Raw genomic sequence first — 21,984 nt, 5'->3', positions numbered from 1 at the left:
TAGCCCTGTTCAGGCACCTGATGCAGTTGGTCAGCCAGGGGACTGCAGTAGCTGTCAGCTAGCTCCTTTTACCCTTTCCCCTCGGCAACGTTATTTCGGAAGGAATGTGGGTTCTTGCAAATGACTCTGACTCTTCCTATACACCGTATGTAGACCACATGCCCTTACTGCTCCCTTTAAAATGTGAACTTTTCCCTTTCATTGCTGGATTTCCCTGAAAACGAGTTGGTTGCCCGGCATTCTCCAAAGGTCAGCAATAAGGTTCCTCTTTGTTGTTGTTGTTGTTGATGAGGGTCATTATGAACTCCTGGCTTTTGAGCATGTTGGTGGGCTTCAAACCATTGTGATGTGCTGTTGAGCAGAGGACTGAAATGATGTGACTTGCGCTCTGCTGCTGGGCTGAAAACAGACAGGTAAGGGAGCCAGGATGAAAGCAGAGGGGCCAGCTGGACAGCAGTCCAGTCCAGGAGGTAGATGTTGGTGTCTTGGTCAGGGTGGTGGTAATGGAGGTGGTGAGAAGTGGCTGGCTTCTGGACATACTTTGAGAGAGGGGCCGAGAGAATTTCCTGACCAGTTGGATGTGGAGTGTGGGAGAAAGAGAGCACACCATGCCCCCTCCGAGTTTTGGGGACTGAGCAAGTGACATTTGTGGGTCAAGTGCCCTATCTGTGTTTACTTTCACTTCCAGTGCCACACAAGGAAAGTCCCAAGGTTGTGAGTAGCAGGATTGCCCTGACAGTGGGCCACACGGGGAAAGCAACAGCTCCCCAGAGGAGTTCATCTGAGGCCTGGTCGTAATCACTCCATCGTGGAGTGATCAGCAGTGGACGGATCTTTACTCATATGTGTGCCCTGAGACAACATGGAATAGTTAATGTACAAAAGGCACAGCACACAAACCTAGAGAACCTTAAGCATTACAACCCAAAGGAAGCTGGTTTCTAACAGTGTAATTACCATAATCCTCCCTCCCCACAAGCCACTAGTATGATTATCTCCTGATTCACTGTTTCAGTGGAATGTGTTAAAAATAAAATACCCTTAGTGAATCCACCTATGGGGAAGAGAATTGACACAACCTTATTTCTGCAGGGGCCGAAAAACTTCCAAATCTTTTTCCATGGTGAATTAGACATGTTGGAGGGGAGAATTTGTGGGCGGAGGGGTGAACAGCAATACAACTTCTGGGAGTGAATACAAGATGAAGTGTACCCAGGACACTTTCAAAGCGTGCCTGTAGCTTCAGTATGCAGTACAGTAGATGTCAGAGTAAAGAAAATGAACAAGAGCCAAAGCCTTACGGAATGATGAAAGGATCAGGACACCCGGGAGACATAAAGATCCTAAATGCGTACTCACCAAACAACAGAGCCTCAAAGTACATGAAGCAGAAGCTGGTGGAGCTGAAAGGAGAAAGAACCAGATCTGTAATTATAGTGGGGGCCTTTGACACCCACCTCCCTCTTAGCAAGTGACAGATTTACTAGGGAGAAAATCAGCAAGGATATAGAAGACCTGAATAACACAGTAAACTAAGGAGATGTACATGACATAAATAGAACAGTCCGCCCACCAACAGCAGAGTACAGGTTTTTCCCGAGGGGTCTCTGTAACATTCACCAAGTTAGACCATCTCCTTGACCATCAGACAATTGTCAGTAAATTCAAACATAATTGAGGGACTTCCCTGGTGGTGCGGTGGTTAAGAATCCGCCTGCCAGTGCAGGGGACACTGGTTCGAGCCCTGGTGAGGAAGACCCCACATGCCGCCGAGCAGCTAAGCCCATGCACCTCAACTACTGAGCCTGTGCTCTAGAGCCCTCGAGCCACAACTACTGAGCCCGCGTGCCACAATTACTGAAGCCCGCGCGCCTAGAGCTCAATAGAAGCCATTGCAATGAGATGTCCATGCACCACAACGAAGAGTAGCCCCCGCTAGCCGCAATTAGAGAAAGCCCGTGTGCAGCAACGAAGACCCAATGCAGCCATAAATAAAGAAAGAAAATTATTAAAAAAAATAAGAAGACTTGAGATCTCCCAGAGTGTGCTCCCTGGCCACGATGGAATCAAATTAGAAACCAGTAATAGAAAGCAAATAGAAGGATCCCTAAACACTTGGAAATGGTGGTTGACACATCATTCCAGGTTATCATTCACACCCTTCTTATAGAAGAGCTGAAGTGAGGAAGAGTTGCCTGCTGAGCTGAAAGGCATTTCAGGCTGGCCCAGGAGAGAGATCACTGTGGCTCTTTCAAACAGCCTATTGTTCAGGGCAAGGCTGGAGGAAGGGAGACAGTTCAGGAGGTTGTTACCTCTGTGCCACCTGACATTAAAGCTCCTAGTGCACTGGCAAAGTAAGTCCAGCCAGCTTGCTGGTTGTTAGTGGAATCGGTTTGGTGGATCATTGGATTTGTCAAGCACAAGAGAGGTATTGGTGTGGTTGCTGGAAAGTCCTGAGAGAAGGCAAGATTCGGGTGCCTTCCTGGTATATATATGACTGCTGTCCAGTCTAACCCATGGACGCATACACCACGGTTCTTTATCAGTCCAGCTCCACTGTTTTAAAAGTTTCACCGCAGTTGTCCTCTCCTCCCTCCTCCTTCTCCTCCCTCTTTCTCCTCCTTGTCCTCCTCTTCCTCATCCTGCTCCTCCTCGATTCTTCCCCTGATAGTGCCATCTGTCGGATAAGGCTGCCCTCTCTGGACAGGCAGAAGAGTGTCCTTTCTGAGGTTTGTGGGATTGGTCCCTTAGGCCAGGTTGGCACTTTGCCTGCCCTACCATGCTGTTAGCCTAAGACATGGTACGTGGTAAGTGGACCACAGATGTGTCTGCAAACTTGTATTTTTGTTCCTCTTTTCAGAATACAGTGATGGTGGTAGACCACCTCAAGGAAGAAAGAAAGGTTGGAGTTCTTTCCCAGGTAATTCTGGCGAGAGGAGCCCTCATTACGAACACGATGTGTGTGAGCCTCAGCCCTCACACCTGCAGTAGGATGCTGGAAACATGGTGAAGAGGGATGTCCAGGAAGACCCCGAAGTAAGACAGTAAGTGGCCAGGCAGCAGGGTTTTTACACAGGAGCTCCTGGGACCATGCACCTCTCTCAGTCTCCGTGGACTTGTTTTTTTTCTCTCACTGCAAAACAGAAGTTTGCTCGAAGTGAAATAATGGTTGAGCAAAGCTAATTGTAGTGCTGGTGTCAAAGAGACGACGGTGTACAGAAGACTTTCTTAGCACTTATGGCCCCTCACCCTCCTTCTCTCCACATCCCCCCTGCAGCTGTCCCTGTGCCATCCAAGGCAACAAGAGGACAGTGAGATGGCACAGTGAAGGCCACATGCATAAGACTGTGTGGAAAAATAGAAAACGTCTGGAGAGAGAAATGGAGGAGAACACACATGATGGAACCTCACGGAGCTGGTTCAGGGTCACAGTGAGTATCCTGAAAAATGTATAGAATGTGCAGGAGAGAAAAGCCAGGGGGAGTTGTGTTGGTCTCATGTAGAGATGATGGTTTATTTCACTGGGGACAGTTTGTAATCTGTCCCTTTTATTACCAGGAGTTAAAAGTCTTGTTCACCTAACGGCAGATTCAGAGAAGCAATGTAAAGGGAACAGGCTGACCGTGAGGAGAACGGAGAAGCCTGTCTCAAAGCAAAGATGGAAACTACTGCCAAGGATATGGAGCAACTCCACATTGGAGGTCTCAGCTTGGCAAGCTGAGTGTGGGAGATCGAGGGTCGAGCCTCTGGAGACCTTGTCTGAGGGGCAAGCAGTGTCTGCACTGGGTAGGATCTCCTGGAAATTTATAAAAGGAAGATCACCTCTGTCACCTTCATTATGTGGAAGAGAGTTTGACTGGAGATAAAGGGTATTTAGGAAATCCATGTTATGCACACCCATAAGAAATCGTGCCAGTGGTCCCTTCTTTAGAAGCCCTTTCAAGCTCAGTAGAAGGCCGGAAAAGAACAGGAAAAGGTTCGTCCTCCAGCCTAAACTCCCTGCTGTCTGTCCTCTCTCCCATCCCTTCTTTTCATCCTTAGATTCCTTGTGGGATGAAGTATGACAAGACATGGCTAATGAACTCAATCCAGAGCCATTGCAGTGTCCCCTTCACTCCAGTGGACGTAAGAGAGGATGCCGGAGCCAGACGCGTGGGCACAGGGAAGGGGGAGAGAGGGAGACCTGGTTCAGCAGGGTCTGTTGGCTTCTGATACTATTGCTGTTGCATTCACTCCCTGTAGTTCCACTTTTTGCAAAATGGGGCTCAGTTCTTTGTCCAGGAAGCTAGCACTGCCCGTGCATTGATGGATGTCAGCTACAAGATTTGTGACGAGGAGAGACGAAAGGTGTGTGTCGAGGGCGTGACGTGTACCTCATCCTGAGGAAGGAGGACAGGCCAGGGGCTGGTTGTCTTCTTTGGAACTAGAGTTCCTGGTGCTTACCCCACCTCTGCTTCCTGCAGATACCTGTCTTTGTCGGCCCCTCCGCTGTTCCCTACTCTGTGCGGGATAAGTTGAAGCCAGAAGAAATGGAGCAGCTAAAGGTAATGCAGACTCAAGGCGTGTTGTGTGCCAGCGCTCAGACCCACCTCTCCTTCCTCCAGTGCCCCGTCCCCCTCACCCCCGATTTCCCTGCCATCACCACAGCCTCAGAGTGGCTGTCTCCATCTCTTTCTCCACAGCTGACCTTGCGCAAACGATTTGATGTCTCCCAGCAAGCTCTTGACCTGCAGAGGCTCCGCTTTGACCCAGGTATGGCTGACAGCAGTAATTCTAGGGCAGGCGAGGGCAGAGGGGTCTTCCTGGAGGGTGACTTAGGGATGGTAACGTGGGGAGGGGCTGGTGCTGGCCCAAGACCCCACTCAGCCATCTGATTCCCTCCCCTCTCCTTCCTGAAGACTTGGTAGGCCATGATATTGATATAATTCTGAATCGAAGAAGCTGCATGGCTGCCACCCTGCAGATCATCGAAAAGAATTTCCCTGAGGTAAGGCTGTAGGCCCAGTGCTGGTATTAGGGTAGGGGGTGGAAGAGCTGGGGTGCAGGGCAGATTTGTCTCCAAGGTCCTCGATAGTAACCTTCACTCTACCTCTTCTTGCCCCAAAGCTGTTGTCCTTGAACTTGAGCAGCAACAAACTGTACCAGCTGGATGGCCTGTCTGACATTATACAGGTGGCCCCCACAGTCAAAACCCTGAACCTCTCTGAAAATGAGGTGAGAAGAGGGAGCCAGGTCAAAGTTGGGTTGAGAGCAGAGGGGGCGTGTTAGTGGCCATCAGAGTGATGACAGGAGGCAGGTGAAGGTACCTGTGAGGGAGGGCAGGGGTATGGGTGTGCAGAGATCCAGATGTCCCTCTTTCCCTGGGATTCCTTTTCCCACTTCCGCCCCATATTTCTCAGCTGAAGTCTGTGTGGGAGTTGAGCAAGATGCAAGGGCTGAAGCTTGAAGAGCTGTGGCTGCAAGGGAACCCATTGTGTGACACCTTCGCAGACCAGTCCACCTATGTAAGGTCAGTGTGAACACCCTGTCACCCTTCTTGGTGACCTTCACCCATGGGAGCCTAGACTATCTGTGACAGTGCCCCTTTGCCAGAGGTGGCAGCCCTGGTCTTCTGGGAGGATCACAGGCCCCACCTTCTGCTCTCTCTGTGTCTATCACCGGTGAGGAGTTTCCTTCCCCTGACCTGCTCACCTCTGCAGGTGCTCTGGGGTCTGTTTCCAACTCTCTGTGCCCAGCTATATTGCACCAAGGCCTCCCAAGAGTGTGCCCCAGGAAGCAGGGCTTCTCCTCCTCACCAGGACCAGGAGCGACCAGCCTTGATCCAGATGCTGGCGCCCTGGACTGAGAAGGGTCCTCCAGTCCCGGGCCTCTTGCTGAGCGAAGCCTTCCTTCTTCGTGCTGAGCTGGGGTGTGCCTCCCCCGTTCTGAGAGGGGCCCTCTTCCCCTGCCTCCAAAGGGGTCCACCCTCCTCTCCCAGGTTGACATGGGGGCTTTCCTGCGCCATGCTGAGGGCTGAGGCCGTGGGTGGCTGCTGTCATGACATCCATTCTGCTGGCCCAGTGCCAGGAATTGGACCCTCCTTGGGGTCCAGCTTGGGAAAAAGCAGGGCTCCTTGAGTCAAGGGGCCAGACGTGGGCTCCCGCCAGTGATCAGAGGGCTTCCTGAGGCAGGAGTGGAAGGCAGAGGGCAGAGGCGGTAGAGGAGACAGAAGGACAGGCCTCTCAGGGGCACTTGCCATCCCTCCCTGCACACGTCACAGCATCCCGCCTGGTCCTTCACAGGAGCCCTGGGCAGCCTGAGACAGGTATGATTCCTCAGATAAAGAACCAACTCAGACAGGTGCAGGGGTCATCGGGAGAGAAGACGGTGGTCATCAGAGGGGGCCACGGATCCTCAGCCCCATACAGAGCTGGTACCTGACCCTTTCCTCCATCTGGGGAAGATCTGCCCCCATGGCTGCTCGTTTTCCCATGCCCAAGTCTGGCTATGCTCACTCAGGTGACAAAGTTTCAGCCAGTATCCAGTGGGCCCCCAGCCCAACATGTGCATTGTTTCCATTCCTAGCTTCTCTGTCTGGGGAATTCTGGGTCAGCTGAAGAGCCGCAACGGGTGTGCCGTTTCCCCTTTCTTCTCTCTTCTTCCCTGACCCCCACCACGGGAGAGCTTCTTTCCCTTCCCTTTGTTTTCTCTCTCTCCCTTGTCTCTGTGCCCCTAGGTCTCTCTCATCTCTCCCCTCCTACCTTCACTCCCTTTCTGTCCTCATCCCCTCCATCTCCCTCCCTGCCTCCTGAGCCCCACCTCACTCACCTCCCTGGCCCAGCATCCTGGGCCATCCCGGGGGGGTGTCCGGGTCTTGCCAGAGTGCTGGACTCCCAGTGAGGTGGCAGGGCCCCGGGCTCCCACTCCATGCCCTCTTCTCCCCACAGCCTTCAGTGGGGCCCTGGAGGAAGGAAGGGAGGAGAAGGAAGCCCTGCAGCATGGGTTTGAAATGCTGGTCCCTGTGGCACTGGAGAAGGGAGTCTGAGTAGTCTGGGTGGGAGCTACCAAGGCGAAGGAGAGGGAGGGAGGGAAGGAATATTAAAGTGAAGGTACTGAGAGAGATGAGGAGACAGTGCCTTTCGGACAGTAGGATGACAGATAATCAGTGCTCAACAGGGAAGTGGACTGAAAACCCTTAAAATCAGAAGCAGAGGTGTGCAAATGTGGCTGCTGCTTGGGCCAGAACTCACTGATCTCTGTTTTTGGTATTAGCGTTTTAACTCACAGGAAGCATTGCAAAGTTGAACTATCAACCACCTCTTCGCTATTTTTGGTTTTGGACAGGGCCATCAGAGAATGTTTTCCAAAGTTATTATGCCTGATAAGTGCCTACGAAAATCATTGTCTCGTACTAATGTCGGTGACCTCTGCACCTGCCCTCAAGCCCTTTGGTTCTTGCCTAGACTACATGTTGGCATCAGACCCTTAACCATTTTGGGGCACATGGACTCCTGAAAATGACATGGATATACTTTCTGGAAAAATACCCATAAATACACACACACACACACACACACACACACACACACAAGTTGCATATAACACTAGAGACTTCCAAGACCTCATGATGAAGACATCTACTGTAAGCTTTCCCATGGAATTTCCAGCGCCCTTTCACACCTGACCTCTGACCCTCACCCTCCTTGACCAAAATTTTTTCCCGGTCATCAAGGGCCACTCCCCTGATGTCCAATCCTGATTTCCTCTTCACTTCTCCAGGATGGCCAGGATTACCCTCACCAATTATCATTGACGTTGACACTCCCTACATAATAAAGCCCTGCAAGGTGATGAAGAGGATCAAACAACATTTGGTGAGTTGCAGGAGAGCCACAGATCCCTTATCAGCCACACAATCTCAAATGCCTTTTGATTCCAGGAATGCTGTATAGGCTCTGTGACACTGAAGAGTCTAGTCCTGCAATTCCTGCAGCAGTAAGTACCCTTGGGAATCTGAGCAAGGGGAGGAGGGCTAGGAGAGTTGAGGAGACCTAAGCACAGGTTTGCTCATCGGAGTTCTCAAGTCACATTTGAGGTCCAGACCACAGAGATCGACTGTCCTCATTACTCTCCCTCAGGTATTACTTGATCCATGAGTGTGGAGACCGACAGCATATCCATTGTGCTTACCTCGAGGAGGCCTGCTCCTCCCTGACCATTCCCTTCCATTCCGAGGACCCAGCCCCATGAGTATCACAGCCTAGACTCTGCTCCTGGGTCCGTGTGGCTTCCCAGCAGACACAGGCCTGCTCCTGCATATACCCACCACCCACTGTTGCTCTTTGTCTCCTAGAAGCAGCTTGTGCAAGTACTTCAAGGACAGCAGGAATATAAAGAAGCTCAAGGACCCGCGTGAGTGTGTGATGGGAAGACTGTGTGGGAAAGGGCGGTGAAGGGGTCAATCATAGGGCCCAGGGCGTGGCAGCCCCTGACCTTTGTTCGCTTCCCCTCCCTTCACAGACCTGCGGGCCTAGCTGCTGAAGCACACAAAATATGTTATTGTGCACACCCTCTGTGTGTTGCCCAAGACTCAGCATGACTTCAGCTCCTTTGGGTGCACATGTGGTTCCAGATGGTGAGCGCCTGCCTCCTCCCTCGGGTGGGCCCAGGAAGCCACAGGTGGGTAGGAGGTGGAGGTGGTGACTGGGTGCCTGGGCTCTTCCCTTTCAGGAGATGATTCTCTGTTTCTCCGTCAGTGGGGTGTTCAAGAAAGGTGAGTGTGTGTAGACCCCCTCCCCAGATGCCCCACTGCTGCCTTCCCCTGGCCAGGCTCACACACAGAAGCTCCCAGGTTCCCTGAAGCCTTCCTTCCCCTTCCCTTCCATTTCCTTCCTATCCCCTCATTTTCCTTCCCTTCCATTCCTTCCCCTCCCGTTCCCTTCCCCTCCCCCACTGTGTTCTCCAGGCCTCAGTCTTCCCACAGACAATCCAGGTCTGAGCTGTGTCCACGCCTGTGTGCCCTGCACACCCTGGGCGTTGGGGACATAGGCTGTGGAGTTTGGTGGCTCTCTACCCGGATACTTACTCTGAGAACATGGGCCGTTACTAAACCTCTCAGTTTCTTCATTTGCAAAATGGGGCAGTAGAATCCACCTCTTGGGGAGCTGCGAAGAATGTGTCCCGTGAACTTGTGTAGTGGTTGTCAGGGACCCTGTCACTGGGCGCAGACTGCTCCTATAGTTGCCCTCCCCATTTCCAACACCCTGGAACCGTGAACAGCTGCCCTCTCAGCATGAGTGTCCAGTCACTCCCTGACTGGGCAACACCATGTGAGCGTGTAGAGCACGTGTGGCTCTCAGGGGTACTGTTGTTTGTTTGCTGTTGAAGTGGAAGGAAGTTGTCAGGGCTGTGTGTGTGCCTTCACCCGGACCTTCATCGCTACCCCTGCCCCATACTGCAGGTGAGAGCCCTGTTTTGGGTGGGAATGTCCATCCCCGCCTGGGCTCAGGGGCATGGGAATGTTGTGGTGCAGACCTTAGGTTTACTCAGTATTGTGGAAAGCCAGCAGGGAGATCCCAGGAGCAGTCTAGCCTAGTGGTTAAGAACAGCATGGGCTCTGGAATCGGCCTATGGGTTCTCTCCTTGACACAACACTCACTGTGTGATCTTGGTCAAGTCACATGACCTCTGTGTGACTCAGTGTCTTCTTCCGAGAATGGGGATCAGAGCGTCCAGCACTTGGGCTGTGGTAAAGGGTAAATGTGAAATTGTCCGTGGGTTGGGGATAAACCTATAAATCGAGTGAAGGTGGTAGACATTCTCTCCAAAGGTGGGCTCTGTGGGGAGGGGCAGAGGTACTAGTTATGGAACCTGGGAGACAGACACAGCAGGGGTATGGAAGGAATCTAGTTGCTGAGTGGCAGTGGGAGCAGGATCATTGTTTGGGGTGTGGGGTGGTCTATCTTTCCAGATGTCTGAGTTCCCATGTTTCCTCCAATCTATGCATTGGGAAAGACGAACTGTTTGTAAGGAACGCCCGCCCCAGTGAGACTCAGAGTGCGTTCTCCATCCCAATGCCTACACCCTCCTCCCTCTCCCAGGAGCAGCAGGAGATGGTGCAGGCTTTCTCCACCCTGTCTGGGATGAAACTCGAGTGGTCTCAGAAGTGAGTGCTGGGTGTGTATGGGAATGAGGTTGGGTTGGAACGGTAGGGGAGTGAATCATGGAAACTCGAAAGCAATTTGGAAAAATAGCTTTTTGAATATTTTGCTTCCAAAAATAAAAGTGAACCCATGAGAAAGGTATCATACTAGTATATGTGTAAAGGGTTTTCAAGATAGTATAATGCTCAGTGATATTATCTTGTATATGGAAAATCCAGGACAATCCACACGCACACCAACCAACCAACAAAAAAACAAAACACCCTACTACAACTGATAACCAAGTTCACCAAAGTTACAGGATACAAGACCGATATACAAAACTTATTTGTATTTCCATGTACTTGCAATGAACAACCGAAAATGAAATTAAGAAAGCAAGCCCAGCTACCATGGCATCAAAATAGTACAACGCTTTGAAACAAATGTAACAAAAGAAGTGCAAATCTCATATTCCAGAGTCTGTAAAACGCTGTTGAAAAGAATAAAGAAGGCCTAAATAAAGGGAAAGACACTCCATTTTCATGGGTTGGAAGGCAATATTATTATGATGGCAGTACTACCCAGAGCAAACTAGGTTCAATGCAGTCCCTATCAGAATCCTTCTTTGCAACAGTTGACCAGGTTATCCTAAACTTCATATGGAAGTGCACCAAAACAATCTCGAAAGAGAAGAACAAAGCTAGAAGACTCACACGTCCCAATTTCAAAACTTGCTACAAAGCCACAGTAATAAAGACTACGTGGTACTGGCCTGTGGACAGTGTATGAATCAGTGGAATAGAACTGAGAGTCCGCAGATAAACCCTCACATTTATGGTCAACTGATTATTAACCAGACACAGTGCTGAAAATATCTGATGGGAAAATAATATTGTTTTCAAAAAATGGTGCTGGGACAAGTGGGTATCCGTGTGCAAACCAAAGAATTTTGACCCCTGACTCACACACCATGTACGAACCTAGCCTGAAAATGGATCAAAGATCTAAAAGTAAGAGCTAAGACTATAAAAATCTGGGAAGGAAACAGGTGTAAGTCTTCACGAATTAGGCAATCATTTCTTACATATGACACCAAAAGCACAAGCGACCAAAGAAAAAAAGTAGATAAATTGTTGACTTCGTCAAAATTCAAACCTCTTGAGCATCAAAGCACAGTATCAAAAAGGTGACAAGCCCACCAACAGAATGGGAGAAAATATTTGCATATCACATATCCGGCAAGAATATGTGAAGAACCCTTGCAACTCAACAATAAAAAGGCAAACACCCCAATGTTTTTAAACTGGGGAAAGGCTCTGAATGGACATTTCTCCAAAGAAGACATATAAATGGCCAGGAAGGAAATGAGAAACTTCTCAACATCGTTAGTCATCAAGGAAATGCAAATTGAAACCACAGTGAGTTACCAGGTCACACCCACTAAGATGGCTTTAATTAGTGAAAGGAATGATAACAAGTGTTGGTGAGGATGTGGAGACATTGGAATTCTCATGTGTTACTGATGGGAATATAAAAGGGAGCAGTGGGGCCTCCCTGGTGGCGCAGTGGTTGAGAGTCCGCCTGCCGATGCAGGGGATACGGGTTCGTGCCCCGGTCTGGGAGGATCCCATGTGCCGCGGGGCGGCTGGGCCCGTGAGCCATGGCCGCTGGGCCTGCGCGTCCGGAGCCTGTGCTCCGCAACGGGAGAGGCCACAACAGTGAGAGGCCCGCATACCGCAAAAAGAAAAAAAAAAAAAAAAAAAAAAAAAAAAGGGAGCAGTGGTTTGGGAAAACATTTTGGCACTTCCCCAAAATGTTACACATGGAGTTACCATAAAACCCAGTAATCCCACTCCTAAGTATCCTACCAGGAGAAATGAAAACATGTGTACACTCTAAAATTTGTTCAGGAACGTTCATAGCAGCATTATTGATAATAGACGAAAAGTGGAAACAACCCAAATGTCCTGTAGCTGATGAATGGATGAATAAATCTTGGTACATCCATATAGTAGAATATTATTCAGTCATAAAAAAGAATACTGTTCTGATACACGTCATGACATGGATGACCCTTGAAAACAGGATGCTAGGTGAAAGAAGCCAGTCACAAAAAGTCAAATATTGTATGAAATGTCCAGAATTGGCAAATCCACAGGGACCAAAAGCAGATTAGTGGTTGCCAGGGTCTGGGGGAAGGGGAGGAATAGGGAGTGATCACTAATGGTTAAGGAGCTTCTTTTTGAGGTGGTAAAATTACTCTGGAATTAGATAGTTGTGGTGGTTGCACAATCATGTGAATGTACGAAAAAGCACTGATTTGTATACTTTAAAGTGGTGTGTGCATTATATCTCAATAAAAGATGGTTGGAGACTTGTACTTTAAAATTTTTCATTTGCTATTTCCTTGAACATCTTTCTTGATCAGTATATATTGAATTCCCTTGTTCTTTTGCCCAGCTCTACTTTTCTGTTTTGAATTCTAGTGGGCATGAATGCTAGTGATACATGGTTTGCTTTTCACTGGGTCTTTCTTCGTCATTACACATAGTGTTCATACTGGTACATGTGTCCCAGCAAGAAAGTGGCATACATATAGCGGTGGCATTGCATGGTCAGCGTGACTGTACTGTGGTACTAATGGAGATCACCTGTTGTTCTCCCACTGCAGGTGCCTTCAGGACAACGAATGGAACTACACCAGAGCTTGTCAAGTCTGCAGTATGCTCAAGGTGAGGTCTGGGAATCAAGTGGGGTAAAGATGAACATTTCTGGGCCTTCAGGGAGGCCAAGAAGGTGGAGGCCAGTGTCCTGGGAATGGAACTCGGGGAGCGGGCTCTTCTCACATTCCGACTCCTTCTCTCCAGACCGAGGACAAGATCCCAGAGGAGGCCTTCAAAGAAATCCCCTAAAAGGAGCCCTTGGATGCCATCCTTGTCTTCATCCACATCATCTTTTATCTCCAGCCTCAGGCCACGTCCATGCCTAGGGTTGGAGGCCTGGCTGACCAAGAATCCAAAGTTACGTTGTAGGCCAGGTAACATAGCCACTTGAAGGGTCGGCTGTTCTGTGTCTTTTCCCCACTCACGATTGCTGTTTGGTTTCATAATATAGAGTGCTGTTGCAAGCTGTATGTCGTGTGTCCTCCATTGCTCTTCCCTGCCCCAATCACGAGCCAGTAGGTCCAGGCCTGAACATCCCTGCCTTCCTCCCCGAGGACAAGGCACCTTCTAACACAAAAAAGTGGGGTTTTTATACAATTTTTTTCCATTTATAAAACATGAAGATTCTGCTCAAAAATGGGATAGCAATGGGATTTAAAGTGCATGCGTCAAAACTCCTTTATGTCCCAGCTAGATGGGTTTACATATATCATGCATCAAGTAGGGAAATTTAAAAATACATTTAGACAATTGAAAATGGAAACACAGCATACCAAAACTTGTGTGACAGAGCAAAAGCAATGATCAGAGGAAAATCTATTAGTCGTTAAGTAAACGCAAATCAAAGACACAATAGGATGCCACTTCACACCTACTACATTGCCTGTAGCTTTTTTTAAAAAGGAACATAACAAGAAGAGCTTTGGTGAGGATGTGGAGAAATTGGAACTTCTGTACATTGTTGGTGGGGATAAAAATGGTTTCGCTGCTGTGGAGAACAGTTTGTTGGTTCCTCACAAAATTAAACACAGAAGTACCATATGACCCAGCTACTGCACTCCTAGCTGTATACCCGAAAGAAATGAAAGAGGTGCCAAAACAAATTATTGTACGTGAATGCTCACAGCAGCATTACTCATTATATTCAAAAGGTTGAAACAACCCATCTGTCCATCAAGGCATGAGTGGGTAAACAAATTGTAGTATATACACACATTGGGATATGTATTTTTGCAAAGATTGAAATCCTTGTCATATATGGTCATGGGAGTTGTCCTTCTATTTCGTCAGTGGTCAGATAGTGACTTGACAGAGATTTCCTGAAGGGCCTGGAGCCAAAAAGGAAAGGAAAACAATATTGTCTAGTCCTTGCAGATTGGCTTCTGATCTGGGACACTCCACCAATGCTTAGCCAGGCTGCCTCCAACTCTGACTTAGCCTTCACCTCTGGCTTTTGAGGAGCCCAAAGGTCAGCCACATGTGCAAGCTTGGCTTCCTGTCAGACCTTTGCTGAGCCTGTGTCCTACCCTGTACATATGCATTGCACTCTGGAATCTCTGCGATGCCTTTCAAAACTCTTATTCCCCCAAGAATTTTCCTCATCACCCTCACCCTTCCCAGGCTTTGGGGGTTCTCTGCTGCTTGCCTTTTCTTTACCTTGCCCCAGGCAGCTATGGGTATGATACGTTTTTAGATGTTTTTGAGAGACACAACCAAGAAAGCCACTCCATGCCTGGGAGGGGCCGTGGGAAACAAAACTCATCCTCTGTGCCATACCCTCAGGGGTCCTCCATAGAGGTCAGAAGGCACAATCACAGTTTTGGGGGAGAACAAGATCCATATTATGACCCCTGGGACCAGCAAGAAGCACCGTGAATGTGGCTGCCAGTCTCATGGGAGATGCAAGAGGGAAGAGATATGGGAACATATGTATATGTATAACTGACTCACATTGTTATAAAGCAGAAACTAACACACCATTGTAAAGCAAGCAATTATACTCCATTAAAGATATTTAAAAAAAGGAAACAGATTGGGTTTAAGTGGTAGTTTGCAAAATGCAAGACAGAATATTCCTGACACCACATGACACAATGTGAAAAAAAAAAAAAAAAACCTCAGGGTATAAAACTATATTACAGTATGGATCCTCAGAAGAAAATATTAATGAATGTTAATGATTTTGTGGTTCCCCAGAAGATATTAATGAATGCTTCTGGTTTTTTTGTTTTTATTTTTTTGTGGTACGCGAGCCTGCCACTGTTGTGGCCTCTCCCGTTGCGGAGCACAGGCTCCGGACACACAGGCTCATCGTCCATGGCTCACGGGCCCAGCCGCTCCGCGGCGTGTGGGATCTTCCCGGACAGGGGCACGAACCCATGTCCCCTGCATCGGCAGGCGGAGTCTCAACCACTGCACCACCAGGGAAGTCCTAGGTTTTTATGTGTAATTATAAACATTAAGAAGTCAAGGCAAAGGAACGCGTGAGAGTGTCAACTGTGTTTATAAATGGGTGATTGGAATGCACAATAGTTATTCGTTCAGATCTATGCTTTGCTTGTATAAAAGGATGTTTGTGTCTGGGTCAGCGTCTTCCCAGGTGCTTAGGGTGAAGCACTATACCTGTTGGCTCCTTGCGCAGCATAAGAAGGACAATTTATCATTGATAAGCAGATATGAGTATCTCCTCGATGATTAATAAGCTGCAACACTTTACATGACTCACCCAACATTTCCTGATGCCCAGTTCCTTACATGTGAAAATCGAGGGTTAGGGTTAACCACGAGCTTAATCAATATATAGAGCACATACCACACTCCCTAAAGGCTCCCAGTTAATCTCCTCTTCTTCCTCTGGCCCCATGCAAACTTTGATCTGCTTTCCATTTCCATATATTAGCTTTTCCTGCTCTAGAATTTCGTATAAATGGAATCACTCATCCTGTACTCCTTTGTGTCTGGCTTCTTTAACTTAGCATATTTTTTTTTCTTCAGATCCACCCGTGTTCTTGCCTTTTTATTGCTAGGTAATATACCATTGTATTGATTTGTTTACCTTTCATGTTGTTTTAATGAAGTTTCAGGAGGAAGTGAAACTCCACCCTTGTGTTCAATCAGCCATCTTCCTGGTCAGTGTTCTCTTCTTACACAATGGATATAATTTCAACCTTTACCACTCCTTTATCTCTCTAGGGAAATACTCTCTTTAGGTCTTTTCCAGGCTTTTCTCTTTTTCCTTTTCCCTCAGTGCCAATCACTCTATGTGCTGTGTTTGCTCTGTCCCTTCCACGCTTACCCTGGGTTGTGACCGTCTCCTGAAGAGAAGACTTCACTGTCGAGTCAGCCCTGGGCTCCTGGGTGCTTGGCTTTAACCCATACCTGGCTCTGGGCTCGTCAGTGGTTTAGCCTTCCTCCCTGACCCTACCACTGGTGGCCCCTGCCTTACCACTGTGCTTTCTCATTCCCTCCCTCCCTCGCTCGCTCCCTCCCTCCCTCGCTCCTTCCCTTCCTTCTTTCCTTCCTTGAAGAAGAGCATTCTCCGTTTATTACATGGGAATTCTTATTTCATACTTTCGAACACGGTTATGTATTTATTATGATTGGAATATTCTATGTATTCATTATTGGAATATTATTATTCCAAAACCACAACTATAAGATTTTTAAACTAAATATTGTAAAATACTTGCACTCTCATCATTTAAATTGTTTAGTCAGTTCTCAACCTTGTTTACACACTAGAGTCACTTGGGAAGATTGAAAAAATCACTAGCGCCAGCCTACACCCACAACAATTAAAACAGATTTGGGGGCAGACCCAAGCAATCACATTTTTAAAAGTCTTCATGTGATTGCAGTGTGCAACCAAGGTTGAAAACCACTATGTTAAAAGGCATCAGCTTTGGGGTTATGCTTGGCAGAAGACCTTAGGAATGCCTGCCACCTCACTTTGCTGACTTTCCACTCGGTGCTCTTTTTGGGGACCTAGTGATTCCATTAGCTTACAGTGGGGATTGGGATACTATGGTCCACGAGCCTGTTTCTCTATGACCTGCAAGCTAAGAATGTTTTACATAGTCGAATGGTTAAAAAAATCCAAAGAAGAATCGTATTTCCTGGCATGTGAATATTATTTGAAATTCACATGTCCCTGTCCGTATATAAAGTTTTATTGGAAGAGAGCCATGCTGTGTCAGTGGCAGCTTTTGCTCTACAATGCAGATCTGAATAGCTCCATCGGAAACTGAAAGGCCTGCAAAGCCTCAAATATTTGTCATCTGGCCCTTTCCAGGAAAAGTTTGTTGAGCTCTGGCTTAGAGCAATTGTCCTTAAAGCAAATGCACAGTAATAGTGGTAAATGGCTGATGATCCCTTTGGCTAAGCCTGGGAAGAAGTTTTACTGCAGTAACTTGCAACTTAACCTTAGGGTCCTTCCTCAGTAGTCCACTCATTCATCGTGTTCTGGGTCAAGTGTGGGAATTGAGTAAGGGCCTACCATTCGCCATCACGAGAGCTCAAGTCACCAGATCTAGAGCTTGATTTATTTATTTTTATGTTCTTATATTTTATTATAAATCAACACTTATTTATATTTTATTTATTTTTACACTGATCAAATGCAACTTTGGAATATGTTCAGATATTTCAAGATCCAAGGGATCTGTTGATCAATTAGCCACATTCAAAGATTGCTGTAGGTCAAACCAATGTGACTACCCTTCCAGCCTTGCTGCTTATTAAGGTAAACAGCACTCACCTTGAGGCAGGAGGTTAAGTGTTCCTACTGGGCCTGCAACTCCAGGACCACAACATCCCCAGTGAAATGAGGGGATCTCCCATCTCATCTGTGACCTACACAAGTCAGCCACTTCAGAACACTTCGAAGATGAAGATGCCCTCCGCACTAATGTGTTTCTCTGTGCTGTGGGGAAGGGAGCCTCCTCTGAGTCCCTAACAGCATCTGTTTGGTCCACGGCATTTCATTCAAGTGACCACAGGCGACAACTCCTGCAACTGTTTCACCATTGTGTGCCATGGGACACCAATATTTCATCCTCTAATGTCAGTTGGATCCTTACCGTCTTCAGAGGCACCTAAGCCAAATACTTTTCTCAGATTCCCACTTCCTCCAGGGCTCTTGGCTTGAACCAACTTTGGTGTCAAGGACTCTATCAATCAAAGTTCCCACTTGCCTATGCCAGCTATTCATTCTATAGCTATTTCATAAAAATAAGATGTTGTTAATAAAATATATTACATAGCTGACAAAAGCTCTGTGAGGGCCAGAAAAGCCGGCTTGGATGCTATGCAGCCAGGGGAAGTCCACTCACGCTTTGGGACTGCTATAGCTGAAACACCACTGCTGCCTGTGTGCTAACTGACATGTATGCATTCCAGGCACTCTGCTGTGACTGCTCCATAAGAACCAGAGACACCTCCCATCATACACAGCTTACCAAGTCACTGAGACATACGTGGCTCCCACGTCATTCAGTTATACCTCCAAGTCTCAGGATGGTGCCTATGCTTGATACAACAGAAATCTCATTTAGTACCCGAGCTGTAAGGGGTTCTGGTTAATGTGTACACACACACACACACACACACACACACATGCACACACACACTGGTTTCATGTTTTTTGCTCTTTGGTCACTAAAGAACAGGAAAGCATAGGAGTGTTCATGTATGGCAGAAGAGTTGACAGTGGAATCCGATTCATAGTTGATTTTATAGAACGTTATAATGTTTCCCTCTCTCAATGGTATATTCAGAATGAAAATGGTACTTTGTATTTGTTACAATTATTTTGTGCATATTAGTCTTATACTCAACAAACTTATTAATCTCTATCATTAATTTAATTTCCTTAGCCTCTCTTGAATTTACATGAAGGTAACTATGTTATCTTGACAGCTTTATTTTCCCTTGTACACATTTATTAATTCACATGTGTATAGATGCATATATACATTCTGGCTCACTGTACTGCCTAGGAGATGTAGTATGATGCTAAAACAAAGTGGTCAAATAAGTCATCTTTCTCTCTCTTCTGTTTTTAAAGGGAATGCTTCCAATGTTTCGCTCTTAAGTATGATGTTTGATGTAGTTTACACTTTTTTAATATATGTTGTCATTCTAAAGAAACATCTTTCTATTTATGAATTGCTGAGAATTCCTGTTATTGTCAGTTTTACTGCTGATTGGTTGTTCCAATTTTTGTAGGCCTTTGTTTACTGAATACTTTGTGATAATCCTCCTTTCCTCCTTCCTTTATTTCACTAATGGGCTAAATTAAGGTCACAGATCTCCTAATGTTAAACCAACGTGGCATGCTTGGGGTTAAACACGACTTTGTCATATTGTTTCCTGTCTGAGCTGTGGCAGGATTTAGCTTGCTATTCATTTATGTATACTTTTTGCATTTGTGTAACTATCGGAGATTGGCTAATAATTTTGCCTTCTCGTGTATGCTTTGTCAAGAATGCTTTTAATAATATTAAAATTTTCTGTTTCTTTAGCATGGAAAATCATGTTTTTCTCTGGGATTTATCTGTTTTCTCTAAATTTTAAATTTATCAGCATATCTTTTCCATTACACCGTTGTATCTTTTGAATCTTTGCTGAAACTGAAAGTGTGACAGCTTTTCTCATTTCAGAGTGGCTTCTCCGTGCCTTATCTCTAATTTTCTTGACCCTTGTTTCCAGATGTGTCCTAATTTTCTTATCTCTCTAAAATGTTTGCAGCTAGCATTTTTTGTTGTTGTTGAACTCTGTCATATCTGTTATCAGTTCCATTAATTTATGTTCTTATTTTTATTATTTTTCCTTGACAAGAGTGGAAAGACATGAGATTAATTTTTATAAAGTAAATGATCCATGAACAGGCTTTCCATCTACCACCAAGTTTTATTTTCTAATTTTTATGTTTGAATATAATGAACACACAAATATCCAATCCATTCATCTGTTTGGAAGAGGCCCGCAGCTTTGCAATGCTGCCACTGCCACCACGTGTATTCAGTTCCACTCTTGGCACATCAGATGATTAAGGAAGAGGGAACTGGAGCACTGAAGTAATAGGATCTCTACTATAAGTACAGCTGACCCTGGAACAACAGGGTTTGAACTGCGTGGGTCTGCTTATACATGCATTTTTTTTCAACAAATGTATAAAAAATACATGTGTAGAACACCGTGTACAAGACAGGTATTGAACTGGATAGCCTATCCTTACACAGGCAGAAGATGTGTGATATTTAATACAAAATTAATGATGTGTTAGTTTTCTTACTATTTTATAACTTTGCTTTCAAGGACTTACATACCCGTACCAGTACAGTACGTCTTTCTCTCTCTCTGTCTCTCTCTGTCTCTGTCTCTCTCATAATCGGAGAAACTGCACATCAGACTATCATCACCACAGGTATGTGTTTTTTTTAGTATAACAATGTTTCCAATGCTGTATTATGAATATGACTCTGATACTGTATGCCATAAAAGTTTTATAATGATTCATTCATTAGCATATGGTCTAGGCTACCATGAAGCAATGGTATCCATCACACTAGACAACCATAAAGCAATCATATGGCTGCTTCTTCGTTATCAATGCACAAATCCCTATACCTGTTAAAAATATGAATTTCTTTTTCACACAATCTTTCTACTTTCAGTGTCTAGTGTTAGTAGTACATATAACATCTACCATGTTTTGTATCATATAAGACAGTATTGATGTAGGTACAGACGGACAGGCGATTCATTTTGTAAGCAGATGATGCAAACTTTCTGTATCAATAAATACAGTACAGTACTGTAAATGTACTTTCTCTCCCTTACGATTTTCTTAAAAACATTTTCTTTCCTCTGGCTTACTTTATTGCAAGAATACACTATATAACACATATAACACACAGAATATGTGTTAATCCACTGTTTATGTTATCAGGAAGGCTTCCAGTCAAGAGTAGGCTATTAGTAGTTATGTTTTGGGGGGACTCAAAAGTTATCTGAACAGTTTTGACTGTGCAGGTGGTCGGCGTCCCCGAACCCTGCGTTGTTCAGGGGTCAAGAATATATATGTATTTCATTTAAGAGAATAGCATACAATATAGAAAAGAGTATGTAAACAACCTGGACTTTGAAAACATACCTGTCTGGATTCAAATCCTGCTCTGTCCCTTACTGCCCATGTGACTTTACGCAAGTACTCAATCTCTCTGCATTTCAGTTGCATCATGCAGCAGTCAGTGGTCCTGTTTGCCAAGTGTTTCCATTTCTCCCCTGTTCCAGGCCCCTGGCAGAACTGCACTTCTTGCTTTATCCCCTTTGTTTGGGCGGGGCCATAAATGTGACTAGCTCTGGCTAATGGGTTTGAGTGATATGTGAAATAATTCTGGGCCACAACATATGGTTGTTGGTGTGAGACCTCCCTCCAGGCACAGGGCCCTCTTTCCCTCAGGCACAGCGATCAACAACGTTCTACATGGTGGCTGCTCTGTCGGGTTCAGTCTCCACATCATTCCAGTAAGAAGAGATCAGATCTCTGACATCCACCATCCTGTGATGGACGTGCACCTGCCATGGACATGTAGTGAGAGTGAGGAATAAGCCAGTGAGATTTGGGGATTGTCTATGACCACAGCATAGCTCAGCCTCTCCTGACTCACGTATCTCATCTGCCAACTGAAATAACACCCTATCAGGATTTTTCTGAGGGTGAAATGACTTAACTTACATGATGAGGTTATCACAGTGCTTGACACATAATAGGGACTCAAAACATGACAGCTTTAATTATTACATCATAATAAAACTGTTTTGGAGAAGTGTGGGATATTTGTATAAAATGAGAGGTATTTTTTCTGCTCGTCCTGACAGGCAGGTTGTACTTTGCTTTCCAGAGGGGGGCACTATATTTGTTGCTATAGGTAAGACTGCTTAATGATTTGCACTTATGCCCTTGTCTTTGCCACCATGCTATCAGACATATGTTTAGAAATTGAAGTTACCTCTGAAGACTAAAAAGTGAATAGATTTAAGCAGGAGAGAGACTGGCTGATGAGATAAGATAAAATGCATTTCAGCACAATAAGTAATTTCTTAAAGAGAAGAATAATAGATTATAATAATTATAAGCATACATTCTCTTGCTCTTAGTACGCAAAGGCACAAGCTTTTAAAGTGGTAGGAGA

The 21,984-nt window shown here is 46.1% G+C and overlaps 1 protein-coding gene across 1 annotated transcript; it reads left to right on the top strand.

Annotated features, from left to right (window-relative positions):
* Nucleotides 1-1,247: 1,247 nt before the first annotated feature.
* Nucleotides 1,248-13,036, top strand: LOC309796260 (nuclear RNA export factor 5-like; the record flags this gene model as incomplete). The annotated part of the gene is made up of 17 exons (XM_082609306.1): nt 1,248-1,427; nt 2,861-3,006; nt 3,278-3,431; nt 4,042-4,125; nt 4,243-4,347; nt 4,464-4,544; nt 4,683-4,752; nt 4,899-4,987; nt 5,107-5,214; nt 5,400-5,509; nt 6,171-6,304; nt 6,927-6,981; nt 8,333-8,391; nt 8,710-8,752; nt 9,950-10,144; nt 12,796-12,856; nt 12,992-13,036. 17 exons carry the CDS (start codon nt 1,248-1,250, stop codon nt 13,034-13,036), a joined length of 1,719 nt encoding a protein of 572 aa, XP_082465432.1.
* Nucleotides 13,037-21,984: the final 8,948 nt, after the last annotated feature.

This window comes from Mesoplodon mirus, assembly GCF_964341445.2.
Source record: "Mesoplodon mirus genome assembly, chromosome: X".
In the NCBI taxonomy this organism is placed as follows: Eukaryota; Metazoa; Chordata; class Mammalia; order Artiodactyla; family Ziphiidae; genus Mesoplodon; species Mesoplodon mirus.
Note: the sequence above shows the minus strand (reverse complement) of the source record. Positions and strands in the feature narration are given on the sequence as shown.